Source organism: Alternaria alternata (assembly GCF_001642055.1).
Source record: "Alternaria alternata strain SRC1lrK2f unplaced genomic scaffold CC77scaffold_1, whole genome shotgun sequence".
Lineage (NCBI taxonomy): Eukaryota > Fungi > Ascomycota > Dothideomycetes > Pleosporales > Pleosporaceae > Alternaria > Alternaria alternata.
The window spans coordinates 1,905,750-1,921,649 of record NW_017306190.1 but is presented as its reverse complement, the minus strand read 5'-3'; the positions used below and the strand labels follow the sequence as shown (position 1 = coordinate 1,921,649).

The 15,900-nt window shown below is 50.6% G+C and overlaps 8 protein-coding genes across 8 annotated transcripts; 5 read left to right on the top strand and 3 right to left on the bottom strand.

The window, feature by feature from the left end:
• Positions 1 to 471: 471 nt before the first annotated feature.
• CC77DRAFT_925420 (40S ribosomal protein S9) lies at positions 472 to 1,258 on the bottom strand (the record flags this gene model as incomplete). The annotated part of the gene is made up of 4 exons (XM_018533860.1): positions 472 to 652; positions 705 to 938; positions 1,020 to 1,118; positions 1,194 to 1,258. 4 exons carry the CDS (start codon positions 1,256 to 1,258, stop codon positions 472 to 474), a joined length of 579 nt encoding a protein of 192 aa, XP_018391839.1.
• Positions 1,259 to 1,461: 203 nt separating this feature from the next.
• Positions 1,462 to 2,064, top strand: CC77DRAFT_1027463 (hypothetical protein; the record flags this gene model as incomplete). Its single annotated transcript, XM_018526371.1, has 3 exons — positions 1,462 to 1,502; positions 1,562 to 1,656; positions 1,718 to 2,064. 3 exons carry the CDS (start codon positions 1,462 to 1,464, stop codon positions 2,062 to 2,064), a joined length of 483 nt encoding a protein of 160 aa, XP_018391838.1.
• Positions 2,065 to 3,546: 1,482 nt separating this feature from the next.
• CC77DRAFT_47166 (hypothetical protein) lies at positions 3,547 to 3,904 on the top strand. Its single transcript, XM_018531833.1, has one exon. It carries the CDS (start codon positions 3,600 to 3,602, stop codon positions 3,816 to 3,818), a length of 219 nt encoding a protein of 72 aa, XP_018391837.1. The 5' UTR covers positions 3,547 to 3,599; the 3' UTR covers positions 3,819 to 3,904.
• A 2,951-nt stretch (positions 3,905 to 6,855) lies between these two features.
• Positions 6,856 to 9,408, top strand: CC77DRAFT_923834 (hypothetical protein; the record flags this gene model as incomplete). Its single annotated transcript, XM_018533762.1, has 5 exons — positions 6,856 to 7,106; positions 7,162 to 8,030; positions 8,083 to 8,233; positions 8,287 to 8,698; positions 8,749 to 9,408. 5 exons carry the CDS (start codon positions 6,856 to 6,858, stop codon positions 9,406 to 9,408), a joined length of 2,343 nt encoding a protein of 780 aa, XP_018391836.1.
• Positions 9,409 to 9,865: 457 nt separating this feature from the next.
• On the top strand, positions 9,866 to 10,520 carry CC77DRAFT_1056485 (acyl-CoA N-acyltransferase; the record flags this gene model as incomplete). Its single annotated transcript, XM_018527916.1, has 2 exons — positions 9,866 to 10,034; positions 10,108 to 10,520. The coding sequence occupies 2 exons, from the start codon at positions 9,866 to 9,868 to the stop codon at positions 10,518 to 10,520; spliced, it is 582 nt and encodes a 193-aa protein (XP_018391835.1).
• Positions 10,521 to 10,889: 369 nt separating this feature from the next.
• Positions 10,890 to 11,579, bottom strand: CC77DRAFT_1004367 (hypothetical protein; the record flags this gene model as incomplete). Its single annotated transcript, XM_018523261.1, has 2 exons — positions 10,890 to 11,002; positions 11,120 to 11,579. 2 exons carry the CDS (start codon positions 11,577 to 11,579, stop codon positions 10,890 to 10,892), a joined length of 573 nt encoding a protein of 190 aa, XP_018391834.1.
• A 923-nt stretch (positions 11,580 to 12,502) lies between these two features.
• On the top strand, positions 12,503 to 14,000 carry CC77DRAFT_1069546 (hypothetical protein; the record flags this gene model as incomplete). The annotated part of the gene is made up of 1 exon (XM_018529093.1): positions 12,503 to 14,000. One exon carries the CDS (start codon positions 12,503 to 12,505, stop codon positions 13,985 to 13,987), a length of 1,485 nt encoding a protein of 494 aa, XP_018391833.1. The 3' UTR covers positions 13,988 to 14,000.
• Positions 14,001 to 15,700, bottom strand: CC77DRAFT_47014 (MFS general substrate transporter). Its single transcript, XM_018531831.1, has 4 exons — positions 15,151 to 15,700; positions 14,798 to 15,102; positions 14,151 to 14,751; positions 14,001 to 14,094 (listed from the first exon to the last, which is right to left on the bottom strand). The coding sequence occupies exons 1-4, from the start codon at positions 15,457 to 15,459 to the stop codon at positions 14,014 to 14,016; spliced, it is 1,296 nt and encodes a 431-aa protein (XP_018391832.1). The 5' UTR covers positions 15,460 to 15,700; the 3' UTR covers positions 14,001 to 14,013.
• Positions 15,701 to 15,900: the final 200 nt, after the last annotated feature.

Genomic DNA, 15,900 nt, shown 5'->3' with positions numbered 1-15,900 from the left:
AACAATGTATGTTGAGCGATATAGTACAGATGTAAAGGATCAAGAATCCTACAATGCTATCAGTCTTTATAAGTTTTCTAATTTAAAGCTAACGTAGGCTGCAAGGCAAGGCATATTGTCTCTGTACTTGTTTCATCTTCCTCTTGTATGCGGTGCAATACTGGGCACAAGTAAAGCATAAAGCGGATACTCTCTTGCACTGTCTGACCTAGGGTACATTCGTACACTCTTGGTCGGATTGCCAATCATGATACGGAGGTCTGCACAACATCACGGACATTATGAGCAGATAGAGACAGACGATGGCAGTTGAAAATTTTGGGTAGTGTCTACATGATGTATATGTAGATCATCCACCAGCCCAGACCCACAAGGGATATAGTGCTTTCAAGGACAGGATAACTGTCGAAGAGATTCATCCCGTCATGCCGAACGCCGATCATCCGTGAATCATTCCTTTTGACGTGTAATCTACTCCTCGTCCTCCTCGCCAGCATCCTCGTCACCACCCTTCTCAGCGGCCTTGGCCTTCTTCCTCCTGACACGGCCAGGGCGGCCGCCACCGAATGGCGAAGTCAGAGCGAAGTCGATGTGCTTCTGGGAGTCGAGGCGGACCATGAAGGAGGGGACGTTGACGATCTGCTTGCCGACGCTGTGATGTTGTTAGTCGCACGGTTTTTGATCAATTGAGGGCAGATGCATACCGGATGTGGCGCTGGCGGATCAGGACACGAGCGTGGTGGATAGACTTGGCAAGACCGAGCTTGTAGACGCAGGTCTGGAGACGGCGCTCCAAGAAGTCCTCAATCTTGAGGGCCAAGACGTAATCGAGCTTCATGCGGGACTCGTCAAGGACACCGACACGTACGAGACGGCGAATGAGAGCGTTACCCTCGAAGAGGCGCTTGGGGTCCTTCTCGTCGAGAGTAAGAAGCGAACTGGCAAACTGTTAGCGGATTCATATCTCGCACACTGCGCATCAATTCAATTGCGCGGAGGCAGTTGCAATGAGAACTTACCGAGCGGCACGACGGATCTTGGACAGAGTCAACTGGACGCGCCAGACCTCACGCTTGTTGCGGAGACCATACTCGCCGACGAGCTTCAGCTCGGTATCCCTAATCCAACATTAACTTGTGTTCCAGACATAAGCGGAGCACGCTCTCGCTCAGTGGCCATGGAGTATCACATACAGACGAGCGGACTCGAAAGGACGACGTGGGACGCTGTACGTCTTGGAGTAGGAACGGGGCGCCATTGTGGTTGTCGAGGTGGAAGAGTCGAAGTTGGAATTTTGGTTGTCGATGAGGGAAGTGAATTTCGGGCGGAAGGTGCGAACGCTCGGACCACCCCGAGCACTTAGCGCAGCTAAGCGATCCCAGCCCACGACGAAATAGAGATTCATTGTTCAACATCAACCTCAAACTCGCCGACTAACAAACCAGCCCAAACTCACACACAATGGGTCACGCAGCCGGTCTCCGCGCGGGTACGCGCTATGCGTACGTTGAGAATTATTGTGACACCAATGCGACGATTGCAATTGCTGACGCTGCGACAGTTTCTCGAGGGACTTCAAGAAGAAGGGTATGATCCCTCTCTCGACCTACCTCAAGCAGTACAAGGTCGGTGATATCGTCGATGTCGTAGCCAACGGTACGAAACCCCCAGAAAGCCAGCGAGAGCGATTCAAGGCGGAGGACTCATGAGCAAACAGGTGCGGTCCAGAAGGGTATGCCCTACAAGGTCTACCACGGCAAGACCGGTATCGTCTACAACGTCACCAAGTCCGCTGTCGGTGTCATCCTCCAGAAGCAGGTCGGCAACCGATACATGGAGAAGCGCATCAACGTCCGCATCGAGCACGTCCGCCACTCCCGCTCACGAGAGGACTTCCTCAAGCGCGTCAAGCTCAACTTCGCCAAGCAACAAAAGGCCAAGGAGACTGGCGAGCCCCAGCAGATGAAGCGCCAGCCCGCCCAGCCCCGCACCGAGCACATTGTCAGCCTCAAGGAGCAAAAGCCGGAGAACATCACACCCATCCCTTACGAGACCTACATTTAGACGTGGACAGTTGGCTCGGGTGTATTGGCTGGCAAAATGGGATACGGATGGTCAACGGCGTGGTTTCTCGGACTTCTCGATTATTCTCTCTTTCTGCACTTTCTTACGCATGGAAAGCGGCGATACCATGGTGCAGATATAGTGGTGTGCCAACATGGCTTTGAGTGACCCCTCACGCCAATAAACATCATCTTCCAATCCCAGTCAATGCAGTGTCTTGCTCGTCTGTAGTGTTAGCCATTGCTGTTATGACCGCCTACGACAAATGAACGCTTTCCACCACATTCCGCACTCTGACATAATATCCCTGGCTTTTCACTGCCTATTCACTCTGTCGTCCTGTACATGTGCCACTACATGCAGGTCTGTTCTTGTTTGCTTCGTAGTTTTCAGCTCTCTGCATAAGCAGTTCATACATTTCCTTCTGGATCGCAGGGCTTATAAGGTTGACAATAGGCAATGTACTCTCACATAATGTACCGCGAAGTTACTCACTTGGTTCTACCCTGCTTTGCCTTGGGCACGTAATAGAGTGTAGCAGACATCTCTAGGGTACAATTTGGTGCTGACTAGAATCAACGAAATAACGCGAGTTCAATGAAAATCAAGGCATGAATTGACAGCAGCCTCTGGAATGCTCGCCTCTACGGTGTCATGGTGTCTTCCTATTACCAGAACATCCGCGGTTAGTACTAACTGTGTTAGCCTACGCTTGGGCATGCTCGACTCTGACCTATCCAAGACCGTGTTAAAATATTGCAACCACGATGATCTGGCTCGGAAAGTGCAGCTTAGTAACAACGGTGCCTGTTCTATCTGTGTCATGTCTACTTAGTCTCAGTATGCACTATTCCAGGCTAAACGGATATGCACACAGTCGCAACCCAGGTTCTTGTGCGGCCGGCTCCTGAGGTCTGTTTGCATCGGTTGGTGGTGCTCAGATGGTAGATTACATCATGCCTTCTATTCTCCACCGTTTGCTTGCCAACGGAAGTCACACCCTCACACTCTGTTTAGTTCCTCGATAACTCAACTCGCTAGCGTAGCTTATGCACCATCCCATGTCGTAGATGTGGTCTGAAAGTTGGACGGGTAGCCGCCTTCGTAAACAGAAGCACAACCGGAAACCTTCCTGACATCGTCCAGATGCGAAACGTACCTTGAAATCTTGAAAGCATAACACTGGTTGGTTTGACGGTAAAAGTAAACCTTATCGTTCCTGGGGGTCGGATGAGCTACCGCGTTTGGATTGTAGTAATGCTCTTACGCCTGGACACAATCACTGCAAGTTGCCTCAGTCGTTCATCACACGATCGAGCGTGCTTCCTTGTCTACCCGTTACATCTTGTGTGGGCTTCGAACGCAGGGTAAGGATGAGTTTTCGACCTCTATCGTTGCGCAAGTGGCGAATTATGTCATGTATGAGGATGTTAATGAATGCTTTGTGATGACACACGATGTGCTTTCCTTGATGTCTCTAGTCTCGGCAGTCTGTTCGGCTTCGATACATTACCTTTCTGCTCGGAAAGCGCCGCATGACTTTGACACCGAAACTGACGCAGGAAATAAGAGCACCAACTTGCTTATCAGCATCCCACAAACTCAATATGCGTTCTACCTTCTCTGGCACATTATCGCTCCTTCTCTTCTCGCACACGTCGCCGTCGGCCCAGTGCGCAAGTCAATACCGTTGTTGTAGTGCTCTAAACAGCAGTATTTGCCTAGTAAACATTGTTGGAACGGTGCCATATTGATGGGATTCAGGCGCCTCGCAAGGCAGCCACTTCTTGATATTCGGATATTTGAGTTGCCAGGACTCTTTCTAGATTGGATGGGTATCACCGAGAATATCGCACAACTGAATTCATCGTACGATCAAGTTCAGAAAGTGGCCGAGGGAGGAACACAAGATAACATTTGAAGGGACTTAGCGTGGTAGGTAGTCCCGTACCGTCGAGCAATGCCACATTGCGCCGCGGTCCTCCGCATAACCACCGAACACATGCTCTGCTGCTTCCACCAATTGCCTCGTCCGCCAGGGAACGCTAGTTTGTTGTGCTCCCGCAGTTCTTTTCTCATCGTTACCAAGTGGCTTTACCCGAGCTAAAGCCTTGTAGCGCATTCACATGATTGACTTTCTTGTGCAGGCCGATAAGACAACACAAACATTGCTTGAAATTAAGGCCTTGATCGGCTGTGGGACACACCAAACGGCTGTTAGGTCTCTATTCTCGTAATGAGGTCTTCTTCATGGGAAAAGGGCATTCATGGTGGGCATTGCTGGTCAAATGATGCTACCACTCAAACTACCCAAGTATCCAAGAAGTCGGATCCTTGAGTGCGGCAACCTTGTATTGAACTCTCTTGTGATCTTCCAATCTGTTCGCCCATGCTTTTGAACAACCTCCGGCGTGCCAACAGATAGGACTGGAGACGCATGAACATCTTTCGGACGGAAAGGTGATATGTCTGGGTAAGCGACAGTACGCTCTTCTTGTCGTCTGATATTACTATATGTGTCCAGTATTCGCTCCGACTGACATTATAAGAAAAAACTAATCTAATTGGCAGGAGTATCGGAGTGACATTGAAGAGTATCGGAGAGATATTGTGATGTGCTGCACGTGACCGTCCAGGGCTCGGCGCTGTGGAAGGTTTGATTTGGACTCTATCGGCTGCTACCGACGCGTATCTGAGATCAGTACTAAAATGACGTGAATGTGAAAGTCAACTAGGAGAGCGAACCCAGGGAATCGTGTACCCGAGCTGCGAAGGTTTCCTAGATTCAGGGGATTCCATCGATTTCCTTTGCCTCGAAGCTAAGAATGAAGGCATCTAGATTCCGGATCTAGGCGCATCTTTTTGTTGGCTGCGAGTGGGCGGAGTGAGCCTTTTGGTTTGGCGCATATTGAGTGCGCAGTTGGCTGCACAGTGTGGCAATGAAACATTAGGCTTCCAAGTTTCGTTATGCATCTAGTGGAGGTTAGTCGACACTGTCAACGAAGAGGGCATGACGCTGCCACGCGACGCTGTCTGCGCAACTTCAGCCCACATTGCACGAGCCAGCGCCGACCCACACACGACACGTGCCGCGCTGACATCGAAGCTCGTTCTCCACCACCCGCAAAAAGGAACGATGGCCCCTCGGACAATAGCACAAAAGTGACCCAGCCGAAGTTTTCGGACATTAACACGCCCTGCATCGACACGTCGAGGCCAGCAACAGCTACCGTGGGTCCACAGCTCGTAACAGATCATTACACGTCATGCTGTAACGTTGTCGGCTCGGTTGCAGTAGCGGAATAACAGACAAAGTTAATTCGCCGCTGAGACGCCGTAAAGCTCAACACCAGAGCACCCTTCGTCTGGAGTGGGGTTACATATCCATGTCCCTAGAAAACCATTTCATGCAAGGGACTTCCGCAAAAGAAGATCTGCGCTGACGCAAGCTTGCGAGTAATGCCCTGCATACCACTTTAGGCATCGTCGAGTCAGATTGTAATCTGCAAATGTCGAATCCGAGCGACTTTACAATCCGAAAGCGATAGCGTGGTGTGAAGATGCAATCGGTGCCAGTCGGCCATGAGCAGAAAGAGTGATATATTGTCTAATATCGAGCCGCAAACCTGGAGAATGAACCCGTTCCCCTAGCGCAAAAGTTACGGGAGGCACGACAAGTTGACAACTGACAGCTGAAGAGAGACTGTCGGAAGAACCTCCATCAGGCTGGAATGGCACCCCGAGATTATCGTAGTCGTCGTCGTATATGAAGCACGGGCAGCAGGAAATCTTTGGATGCACAGATCACGACTGCACCTGGTTAGACCGAAAACCTGGTGTTCCTTCAGCAAAGGTGTCCAGGATCATGACAGTTACAAAAGTCGGATAAGAATACCGACCCACGGAACACATCACGATGCAGACCGCGGGAGTCTTTCTAGCCATGGCGGTCTGAAGATTTGCGCAGGGATCACCGGTTGTTGTAAAGTATGCCGCGAGGTGCACAAAACAAAGTATACTTGCGGCGGATGCGGGGGTTGGTTATGCGCGACCAACCTCCTAACTTTGTTCCAACTGCGACGACCGCGACAACATCGACGTCTTCGACTCTTCGACGATACTCACAGATCCATCGTAGATCTCAGCTTGCAGTGTTGTTAGCGTATAAAACATCGATATCAACTCGTACCCCTGTCTTAATACGCGACCCTATTTGAGGACTTCAAGCCTCAATCTTCGATTCTTCGCAGCGGAAGGCATATTTCACGATCGCCGACATCTCAAGCGTGCCTGCATTAGTCCATACTATCGGCGCAATCGGCATCCTTGCTGCCGGAACATTAGCCTACCAGACTAAATCGATCTTTCTGGTGCCCAAAGCAGACGCCAGCGAGTCGACGTCTTAGCAGCAGCAGCCAGGCGACCGACTAGTACCAAACTACTCGGAGACAAGGGACCTATTGAACGTGTCAGGTTTTACTGGGTTCTCCGGTATGTTTACCTTCCAGATACTTTCTCTCCGTCATCGATCTGCGTCTTCTTCCCCAATACGCTGTCGTTGCCGCACTCCATTTATCAAACTTCCGCACTTGTCCCTTTTGTTTTTGACGTTGTGCGGCATTGTAGCCGTCCACGATTCTAATGGCCATGTTTAAGAACAAGATGCGATCAGCACACGGGGTGTTCTCTTCCAAAAAGTCTTCTGACGCTGCTAGGAAATCAAACATCACTATCAATTCAGCCAAAATGGGGAGCTCAACCGAGTTGGCCCCAGCGTATGTCGATAGCGTCATGGCTCCCGATACGGATGCCAACCCCAATGTCAACGGCAGTGGCGGTGCGTTTAATGAACCGCTGGTCCTCGACTTCGCGACCATGCAAGATGCGTCTAATTCGATTACAAGGAGTGCCCCTCTTTCACCCGTCACTAGACCGGTTGATCCCGAGCGACATGAAAGTTGGCTTTCGGATGACGATACTTCTGCTCCTGCACCCCAGATAGACTTTACAAGAAAGGATATCCATATCCCTTTCCGGACCAGGTACTACTTCAACTACCCTCCAGACAATTGGTTTTCATTGCTCATTCTCCAACAGTTCCGTCACTCCTCGGGCCACCCAAAAGCGTATATCGTTGCAAAGACGACTGAGCGCTGAGCCATCATCTCCTAACAACGGACGTTCGACACCGACACCAGACATGCAACAGTCTCGTGCTCGAAGCATGTCACGCACATCTAGTGCAGTGCCGCAAAACGTGCAGTCATCACGAATTACTACTAATGAACCAACAACGATACGAAGTTCGGCAGACTCTGTGATATCATACGAGTCTGCTGCACCATCCATTACAACTCAACAACTTGCGCCGTTGCAGCAGAAAGGTGGAATGATAGATGACGGCGATCGACTTTCGCCATTACTGGAAGACGACCCTCATTCATTCGACCTTGTCAGCGCACCCGTCGAGAACGCGAGATCCCAATACTCGCTCGAAACCAGATCTGAGCAACTCTTCTCAAGGGAACATCTGCAGGCCATCTTTGCCGACACTGCGTCACTGCTTCGATTTACGTCCTTTCTGAGCGTGGCCCGTCCCAATTCACTTCCTACTTTGATCTACTACCTGGATGCACTGAAAGCGCTAAGAGCCATCAGCTATGCCAACGCCGTTGCAGAAGCGCTGGAACCCATCCCTGGCCTAGACTTCACCGAGACTCCAGCACGAAATACAATGAACGCAGTCCTGGAGGAAAAAGCCAATCGGGCCTTTGATGTCCTGGTCCGTGACGATCTTCCGGCGTTTATTACGCACGTCTTCACCCAAGTCGTTAGCGTGAGCATTGCGAAGCGCGTCACAGGGAATTTACCTCCGATGCTTCGTGAGGCTAGCGAGGGTTTGGCCGAAGTTTTCTGCCTGACAGACCCGTCCAGGACCGACAATCCGATCATCTTCGCGTCCGAAGGTTAGTGAACCTCGCCCACATGGAAAATGAGCATCTGCTAATCTGATACTAGAATTTCATCGTACGACGCAGTATGGCGTTGGGTACGCGATTGGGCGCAACTGTCGTTTCCTCCAAGGTCCAAAGACGAATCGGAGCAGTGTAGAGCGTTTTGGAATGGCTGCTCGGGAAGGAAGAGATCACAGTGAAGTGTTCCTGAACTAGTAAGTAACTCGTATGACCTTGTGTGTTTAGCACATTGTTAACCACACAACAGTCGCCGTGATGGATCGCCATTTATGAATCTTTTGATGATTGCGCCTCTACTCGACTCACGAGGGAATCTCCGTTATTTCATTGGCGCGCAAATCGACATCTCTGGTCTTGTGAAGGACAGCACCGATCTCGAGGCTTTCCGGCGCATGCTTGACGAGGAAGAGGGTCACAAAGAGAAGGAGCCGCCGAAAGATGAGTTCCAAGCACTCAGTGAAATGTTCAACAACACGGAGCTGGACACAGTGCGGAAGTATGGCGGCAACATGCATAGGGAACATCTAGAAGAGCAGGACGAAGCGAATATGCAGCACAAGCCCAGACTGCTGATACAGGATCAGTCGACGTATGACGTGGATAGGGCTGAGAAGCCAGCACCCAAGCCAGAAGGTAGGCTGTCTGGTCCGTACAAACATGTGAGTGGCCGCCCCTTTGTGTGAGATGATACAAGACTGACATAGACTAGTACCTTGTTGTGCGCCCAGCGCCATCCCTGCGCATCCTCTTTACATCGCCGTCCCTTCGTGTTCCAGGCATCCTCCAATCACGGTTCCTCGATCGCATTGGCGGGAGCAACCGTGTCCGAGAGTCTCTCAGCGACGCGCTTTCAGACGGGTCGCGCGGTGTTACGGCGAAGATTCGCTGGCTACCGCACGCCGTGTCAGACCTCGAAGACCATTACGAAGAGGGCCGACCCCGGTGGATACACTGCACTCCTTTGCTCGGTCAGAACGGATCAGTGGGCGTATGGATGGTTGTCCTCGTTGACGAGAAAGAGCACATTGCGCCGCATCGTAGATTCCGCCAGGCACCGCCTATTCCTAACGACATCCGCGGCAACAACCTAGCGCAAACCTCGCGACCATACCAAACTCCCCGGTTCGACGACTTTGGCAACGAAACCAGCTCGTATTCCCAATCTTCACGTGGAGCGTCTCCTTACACGAACGGCTATGCGAACGGCAATGGCGTATCCCGTCACCTGGATGCATTGCGCAACCCATCAAGTCCGCACCGGGCGCAAAGCCCAATGAGTTACGACCAGCGCGGACTGCGGTCGGCTGGTTCATCGGTCAAGGATTATGTCAATGGTCCCCAGGCCAGTGTTGACTCTTTCCGCATCTAACCTTGCTGACTTCCGTTCAGGAAGAGGAAGAGATAGCCGTGGCAACGGCAACGCCTGTGCGTGTGGAAAAGAGAGATGGGGCAACGAGAATATACTAAAGTGGAGCGGACTTTGGATTAATAACACATGAAAGACGAATGACGGATATATAGACCGGGTGGTCGGGCGGTACTGCGCTGTTGTTGATTTGCTCTATACCCATTCTGTAACAATAGCTTAGACATGGCACTGATGTCAGCAACGGATTTCATATGTTGATAAGTCATAATATACCTTGTACGAAATCAGGGTTAGCATGTCGAGGTGAAATGACGGTGCAAAAGCAACCAGCGAGTCTAAGCGAGACTTGCCCGCGGGAGTGCCGCCATGCATCATCTCTCTAACACGTCGCACCCACGCCCACCCCACTACCATCCTCGACGTGTCGCTACGTGCCAGCACAGGCCTATACGGCAGAATGGCGACAATTCGGCCCATGCGCCCTACCGACCTCCTTCGAGTATCCGAATGCAACCTCGACCACCTCACCGAAACGTACAACATTGGTTTCTACCTCGAGTACCTGACAAAATGGCCTGAGCTTTGTCAGATAATAGAAGGCATGGACGGCGAGATTGAAGGCTACAGTACGACTCCTGAGACTTTCTCATTCCACATGTCATGTCTGAAGATGATGGAGCAACACTAACAAAACGCCAGTCCTAGGCAAACTCGAGTCCTCGCCCTTCGAACCTCCAATAAAGCCCTACAAGCCCTCGACCACCGGCGTCCAATACCCAAACTACCTCCCCTACCACGGTCACATCACCGCCCTCACTGTTGCGCCCGGCGCGCGCCGACTCGGCCACGCAACGGCGTTGTCGTCTGCGTTGGAGCGCTCGTCCGACGCAGCAAACGCATGGTTCGTTGATCTGTTTGTGCGCAGGAGCAATGAGATTGCCAAAGAGCTATATCGCAAGATGGGATATAGCGTTTACAGGGCTGTCAAGGACTACTACAACGATGGCGAAGACGCGTTGGATATGCGGAAGAGCTGTAGTAGGGATAAGGATGGGGAGTGCGTCAGAGTCGACGGGGAGAAGTTCGAGGTCAGCGCCGAGGACGTATGGTGAGGTCATGGATGGGTTTGAACATGGTTTGAAAAGAGCAACAAGAGTTTGGGTGGGGGAATTGGAAGACAAGGTTATGAGATATACCCCGGTGTTATAGAATACCGTCATGGACGAGAGATGCCGAATCGGTATTGCCTTTGGAGATTGGATGGTGTAAGTGGTCTGCGGCTACCTTCCTTGCGACTGCTGACAGGAGAAAAGATCCGACTGCTGGCGATCCCGTATCCTCCTTACGAAATACATCACAACATGATTGATGCACCAATGCACATACTTTGGTCCCGCCCAACTCGAGGTTTGCTGACGTGATCCAATTCTGGGTCTGAGATCCATCCTTTTCAACATGTTTTCATCAAACCTTTCCCTAACTTAGCCGGGAACAGCATGACACCTTAAACTCTCAATCTCAAAACCAAACTTCACATCCCCGATCATCTTACGATCCGTAGCGCTTCCCTCCTTTCGCCGCGGACCAGTTCTGTCTGAACAGTCGTCACCATCCCAAAACATGCACTCGAAGTAACGTTCCACAACTAGGGAGCGGATGGGCCACGGGATTTCGGAATGTCGAATACAACGATCGACGTCAAATGAAGTACCTTTTCCGCGTATGCTTGTCTCTGGGAAGATGAGGATGCGGAAAGGCGATTGGGTTTGCCGCGCTGCTAGCTGGTTGGTAATTGTCCTGCTGGCGGAGGGGTTGTCGACTGTGGACGGAACCTGAGGGAACACTGGCGGGGTTGGCAACATCGTATCCGAAGTTGTGGTTGACCAAATGTAGCTGTTAGGGACCGGCTTAGAACTGACGAGCGATGGTTTCCGAGGGCTGCTCTCCGGGGTGCAGTGCGGTGTGGGGTTGTCGATGCAGGTTTCCTTTGCAAGACACTCGCTCACGATCTGGGTGTTGCCATTCTTGCACGTGAGGATTCTGAAGACATCGCTGTTGGCTCCAGAGGAGTCTAGGCAATACAGTCCTTCTTTGGTACATCCGGTGGGGACCGCAGTGAATGTGAGGCCGAGTACGCTAGAGAGGGCGTAGAAGAAGCCCAGTATCTTCATCGCGGCGGTCTCAAGTTTTCGTTGCTCACCAAGCGGTTCAAGTGGTAATCGCGAGTAGGGAGATAAGAGTAGCGGCCATAAGAGAAGCGGAAGGATTTATCCGTGTACAACCTGATTGGTGAAATGAGTCGGGAATAATGTGTAACCGTGGGACGTTCTGGGGGTACAAACGGAGGACTGGTAAGGCCCGTGCCTGCAAGGTAGGCGCTTCTGAACAATTCATCTCATGTTGGTAGAGATTCACAATGGATGCTCCGTCCAACAGCTTGGTAGCTCGGTCGCCTGAGATTAGTCTTGAGATAGAGAGGGAACCACGGCTGGGATCTACATCTTGAGGCGCATGTCCTTTCGAGGTTCTGCGTATACTTTGGTTGAACCCATTTCCAACAGATTAATAGAACCTATCAAGTCTTGGATTCGCTGTGTGACGATGGGTACTTACCGTGATGTCGTACTACCGAATAGACAATCGGCACGAGAGAACAGACCAGGACGACGAAAGCTTCAGTCTCATCTAAAATTGACTGAGACGCGTTTTAAATGCATTCTATTGCAGAGGAACAGCTTTCGGGTCTCTCACGGAAACTTTGTACGATCCTTCATCGTCGCTATCGGGAGTGTATTACTGGTCGTCGTTACCTGAAAAGCACAGAAAGATGCAAAAGCAGCAGCTTTATCTGCTCCTCTCACTTCGCATATAACTTAGTGATTGCGCGGTGTGAGTCGTTGCCTAACATCTAGCGCTATTGCCAGTACAGACTTACCTCACCTTCGACTCGACCTGTAGTCTCGCTCTGTACAAATGCCTCGTCTTAGTTTGCATCCCCTCGAATGTATACTTCCAGTTGTAACCAGTTCCAAGGCTACGAACACTTGTTGTCATTGAACCAGAAATTGAACACCACTTACTCTCCTCCAATACTATGAGCAGACGATCGAAGCTCAACAAACCACCACCACTGCCACAATACATACCTCGTCCAAGTTTCAAAATGACCGCCATACTCAAAGTCTCGCTCAATGAGTGGCAAGCGCCCCTGTCAGTTCAGCATCCATTCGTCGATCAGGTCCGAGAATCCGTGTTCAAGTATCGCCTCCAATCTGCGAGTTATTTTGATATACCAATTGAGGTATGCCAAGCAATTCACGAGGATAATCCCGAACGCTTCGTCGAACCTGACCAGAACTTCTTGCTCTACATCGGCTTCTACAACTTCGGCATCAGTCCAGTCCTCGCTGCTTGTCGACCCAAGATTCAGAAGCGCGGAAAGGAAAGGGTGTTCGGAGAAGATGTGGAGGTGTACGTAAAGGATAGGTTCGTATCACTGCAATGGTTCCTCGGCATCGAGTTCCCGACACGTGATGAGCCAGTGGGCGACGCAGTCATGTTCCAGTGGTGGAGTGCCAACAGCCAGATCTTCAGCTGGATGCGACTACCAACAGAGCTGAAAGAGCGGATCATCCAGTTCTGTATGCATCGCTCCCCACCACCAATGATGCCCAACAAATCGAGAGCTAAGAAAGCTAAAGGCGCACCCGAAGTCACCGGGCAGTTCGACAAATGGACTTCTCTCCTCAGCGTCTCACACCAAGTCCGCGCAATCTGTCTACGTTTGTGCTTTGTGGGAAGCAAAGAGATGACCTATAGCAATGGACTTTGCATTGTAGCCAGGGACTTCTATAGCTTCAAGAGCTGTATCCGCCGATTGGGTAAGCACCATCAGCTGATCGAGCCAAACGGCGTTCCACACGATGACAAGACTTGGGAGCTGGCGAATCTGTACAAATCATTTCCAAGGATATACCCACATCTCAGCCAATACGCCACTTTCTATCATGGTATCCGCAAGATGTACCTCGAATTCTCCTTTCTGGACTCTCTACACTTCTTCAAGGTCACGAAGGGATCTTTTTCACAGCACTGGAAGTCGTATCATCTAGACCATGAAGTCTTTGAGCGACTTCCATATCTGAATGAGCTTATCATCAAATTACCCGATGCTAAAGGCTTTCTAGAAGACGACTACAGACAACCTGTTAGGCTCTTCTATGGCGAGCCTTTTAACTGCCCTCGAGTCCTGCATCGACTCATTTTTGAGAGAGCGGCTACAGTGTTGGCTCCTTTGGAGAACTTTAAGATGCATGGGTTCATCGATAACGAAGAGGAGAGACGATTCATCGAGTTCCTTGCATGTGCTAAAAAAGGTCTGAAGATAACTATCAAGGAGCTTGAAGAGCTATACAGGGAAGACGTGGGAGGCGTAGAGCTGAGGGAGAGTGTTGGACCCGGTGTTGAAAGAGAAGACGTGGGTATAGAGGAGCGAGAGATCATTCAAGACGACTTCTGGCCACCCAAGTGTCGATGCGAGGTGCTATGCAGAAAGGTCATGCATCCAAGCTCTATGTAAGGTTGAGTGTTGAGGACAATACACATCTACCATTTTTTGCCAAGGTCTTTGTCAAGCAATCGCCGGCTGATGAGCATGAAGATTGATCCTATGATGAGCGAAGCTCCCTGTCGCTTGTTAGTGACTAGAGTGTTCGTGCGATAATAGTCGAAAGTTAGCCTACAGAGAAAGAGATCAACCATTGATATCCATCCTTTGCTTTGTCGTCCGTAATGAGGGAACCACCAATAGGCGTACCAATGAGACTTGCAATAGCTATCACGCTGTAGAAAGCGCCGATGCGGGCTCCGAGTTTATCGTCAGATGTGATCTGGCCAATTACCGAGGGCGGAAGAGCAGTCACACTACTAGTGCAGAAGCCGTATACGCAAACGAAGAATATGAGGGTCGCCATGGAAGTGCTGAGTAGCCAGAGAAATAGACACAGGCAACCAGAGACAAAGGTAATGGGCCATAGTATGTTCAATCGGCCGATATGATCTCCTAGGAACCCACCAAAGGTTGCGCCGATGATGCTGGAGCCGTTTAACATGCACAAAAAGTACTTACTAACAGTGTTTCCAGTATATACGGCGTTGGCATATGATTTAAGATAGTATGCGGGGATCCAAAGGCCGAGGATAGCAAACCACGTGCCGATACATAGTACTGCATAGCTCCTGTCAAGGAATCCTCTGAAACCGATAAGCGACGCGAAACCTTTGCGATCGGGCTTACCGCTAGGTTTGCTTGTGGAGATACACAAAGCGATGAAGTAGCAAACACTTCGATGGTTAGCTGACGATCGACTTGTAGAGCATTGGTACGTACGCAATCTTGACAGCAGCTAGGCGTAATGAATTTGAAAAGCCCACTTTCGGTAGGAGTTGATCGAACATTAGCGGGAAGCCGATGCCACCAAGTGCTGACCCTGTTGATACAAGCCCCATCGCCAAAGCGCGCCGCTCTTTGAAGTGCTGGCCCACGACTGTGAGTGCTGGCTGTACACCGAATGCTATAGTAAGACCCATGAGCAAACCTTGTGTCATGAGAACCAGCCAGAATTGGCCACGATGTATGGACGACAGCATGACAAGAGCCAGTGCAGTACCAGTGCCTGAGCCAAGATAGAGGTACTATGCATTATGAGTCTTAGGCAAGTAAAGCTTGTGAAGTATACTTACCTTAACACCATACAGATCACAAAGAGCCCCAGAAAGAGCAGCCAGCAAATTCATGAGTGCCATTTGGAGCGTCCCGATAAACGCTATAGTCGATGGCGGCGTCTGTTTCAAGAAGTCACTACTATAGTAGTTCTGGAAGAAGCCAAAGCTGTTCATAACTCCGAAGGAAGCGTAGTAAACTAAGATGGAGCCCGCAACCGTGAGCCATGCTGCACGACCTCCATCATGTTCTTGCAGCTTCTTCGATTCGATATCCTCGGTGCTCTGAGAAGGGGAGCGTCCAAGGATGCTAGGAAGCTTTTCCGGCATTTTGTAGATATGGCTGATGGGCTAGGCGTAACAGATAGCCGATGTATCTCACCTGCCCCCGGGCATCATTATATATGATCCCTTCTACCTACTGTTCGTTTTAAAAACGCAAAAAAGGTACAGTGAGTGCCGAGCTGGCCAGCTTGTGTAAGAGTACGCCGGAAGGGAAGGTTGCGTTCACGTCAGCCTTCCCTCCTATACTCCCCATGTATCTTCTTTCTGTTTGTCTTGGATGTACATGGTCGTCATAGATCGTCTAAAAACGGTGGGTTCGTGAGTCCTGAGAGCGTTAAAGGGAAGACGCGATCGCTATGGAAATATTGCTGTCACGATGGATAGGTCGGAAATCGATGTGAACATGACTGTCGACGACGTAGCAACGGAGCAGGTGGGTACGTACATCCCGGATGTACCCTGAAAACCATACGTGCGGGCCTTCGT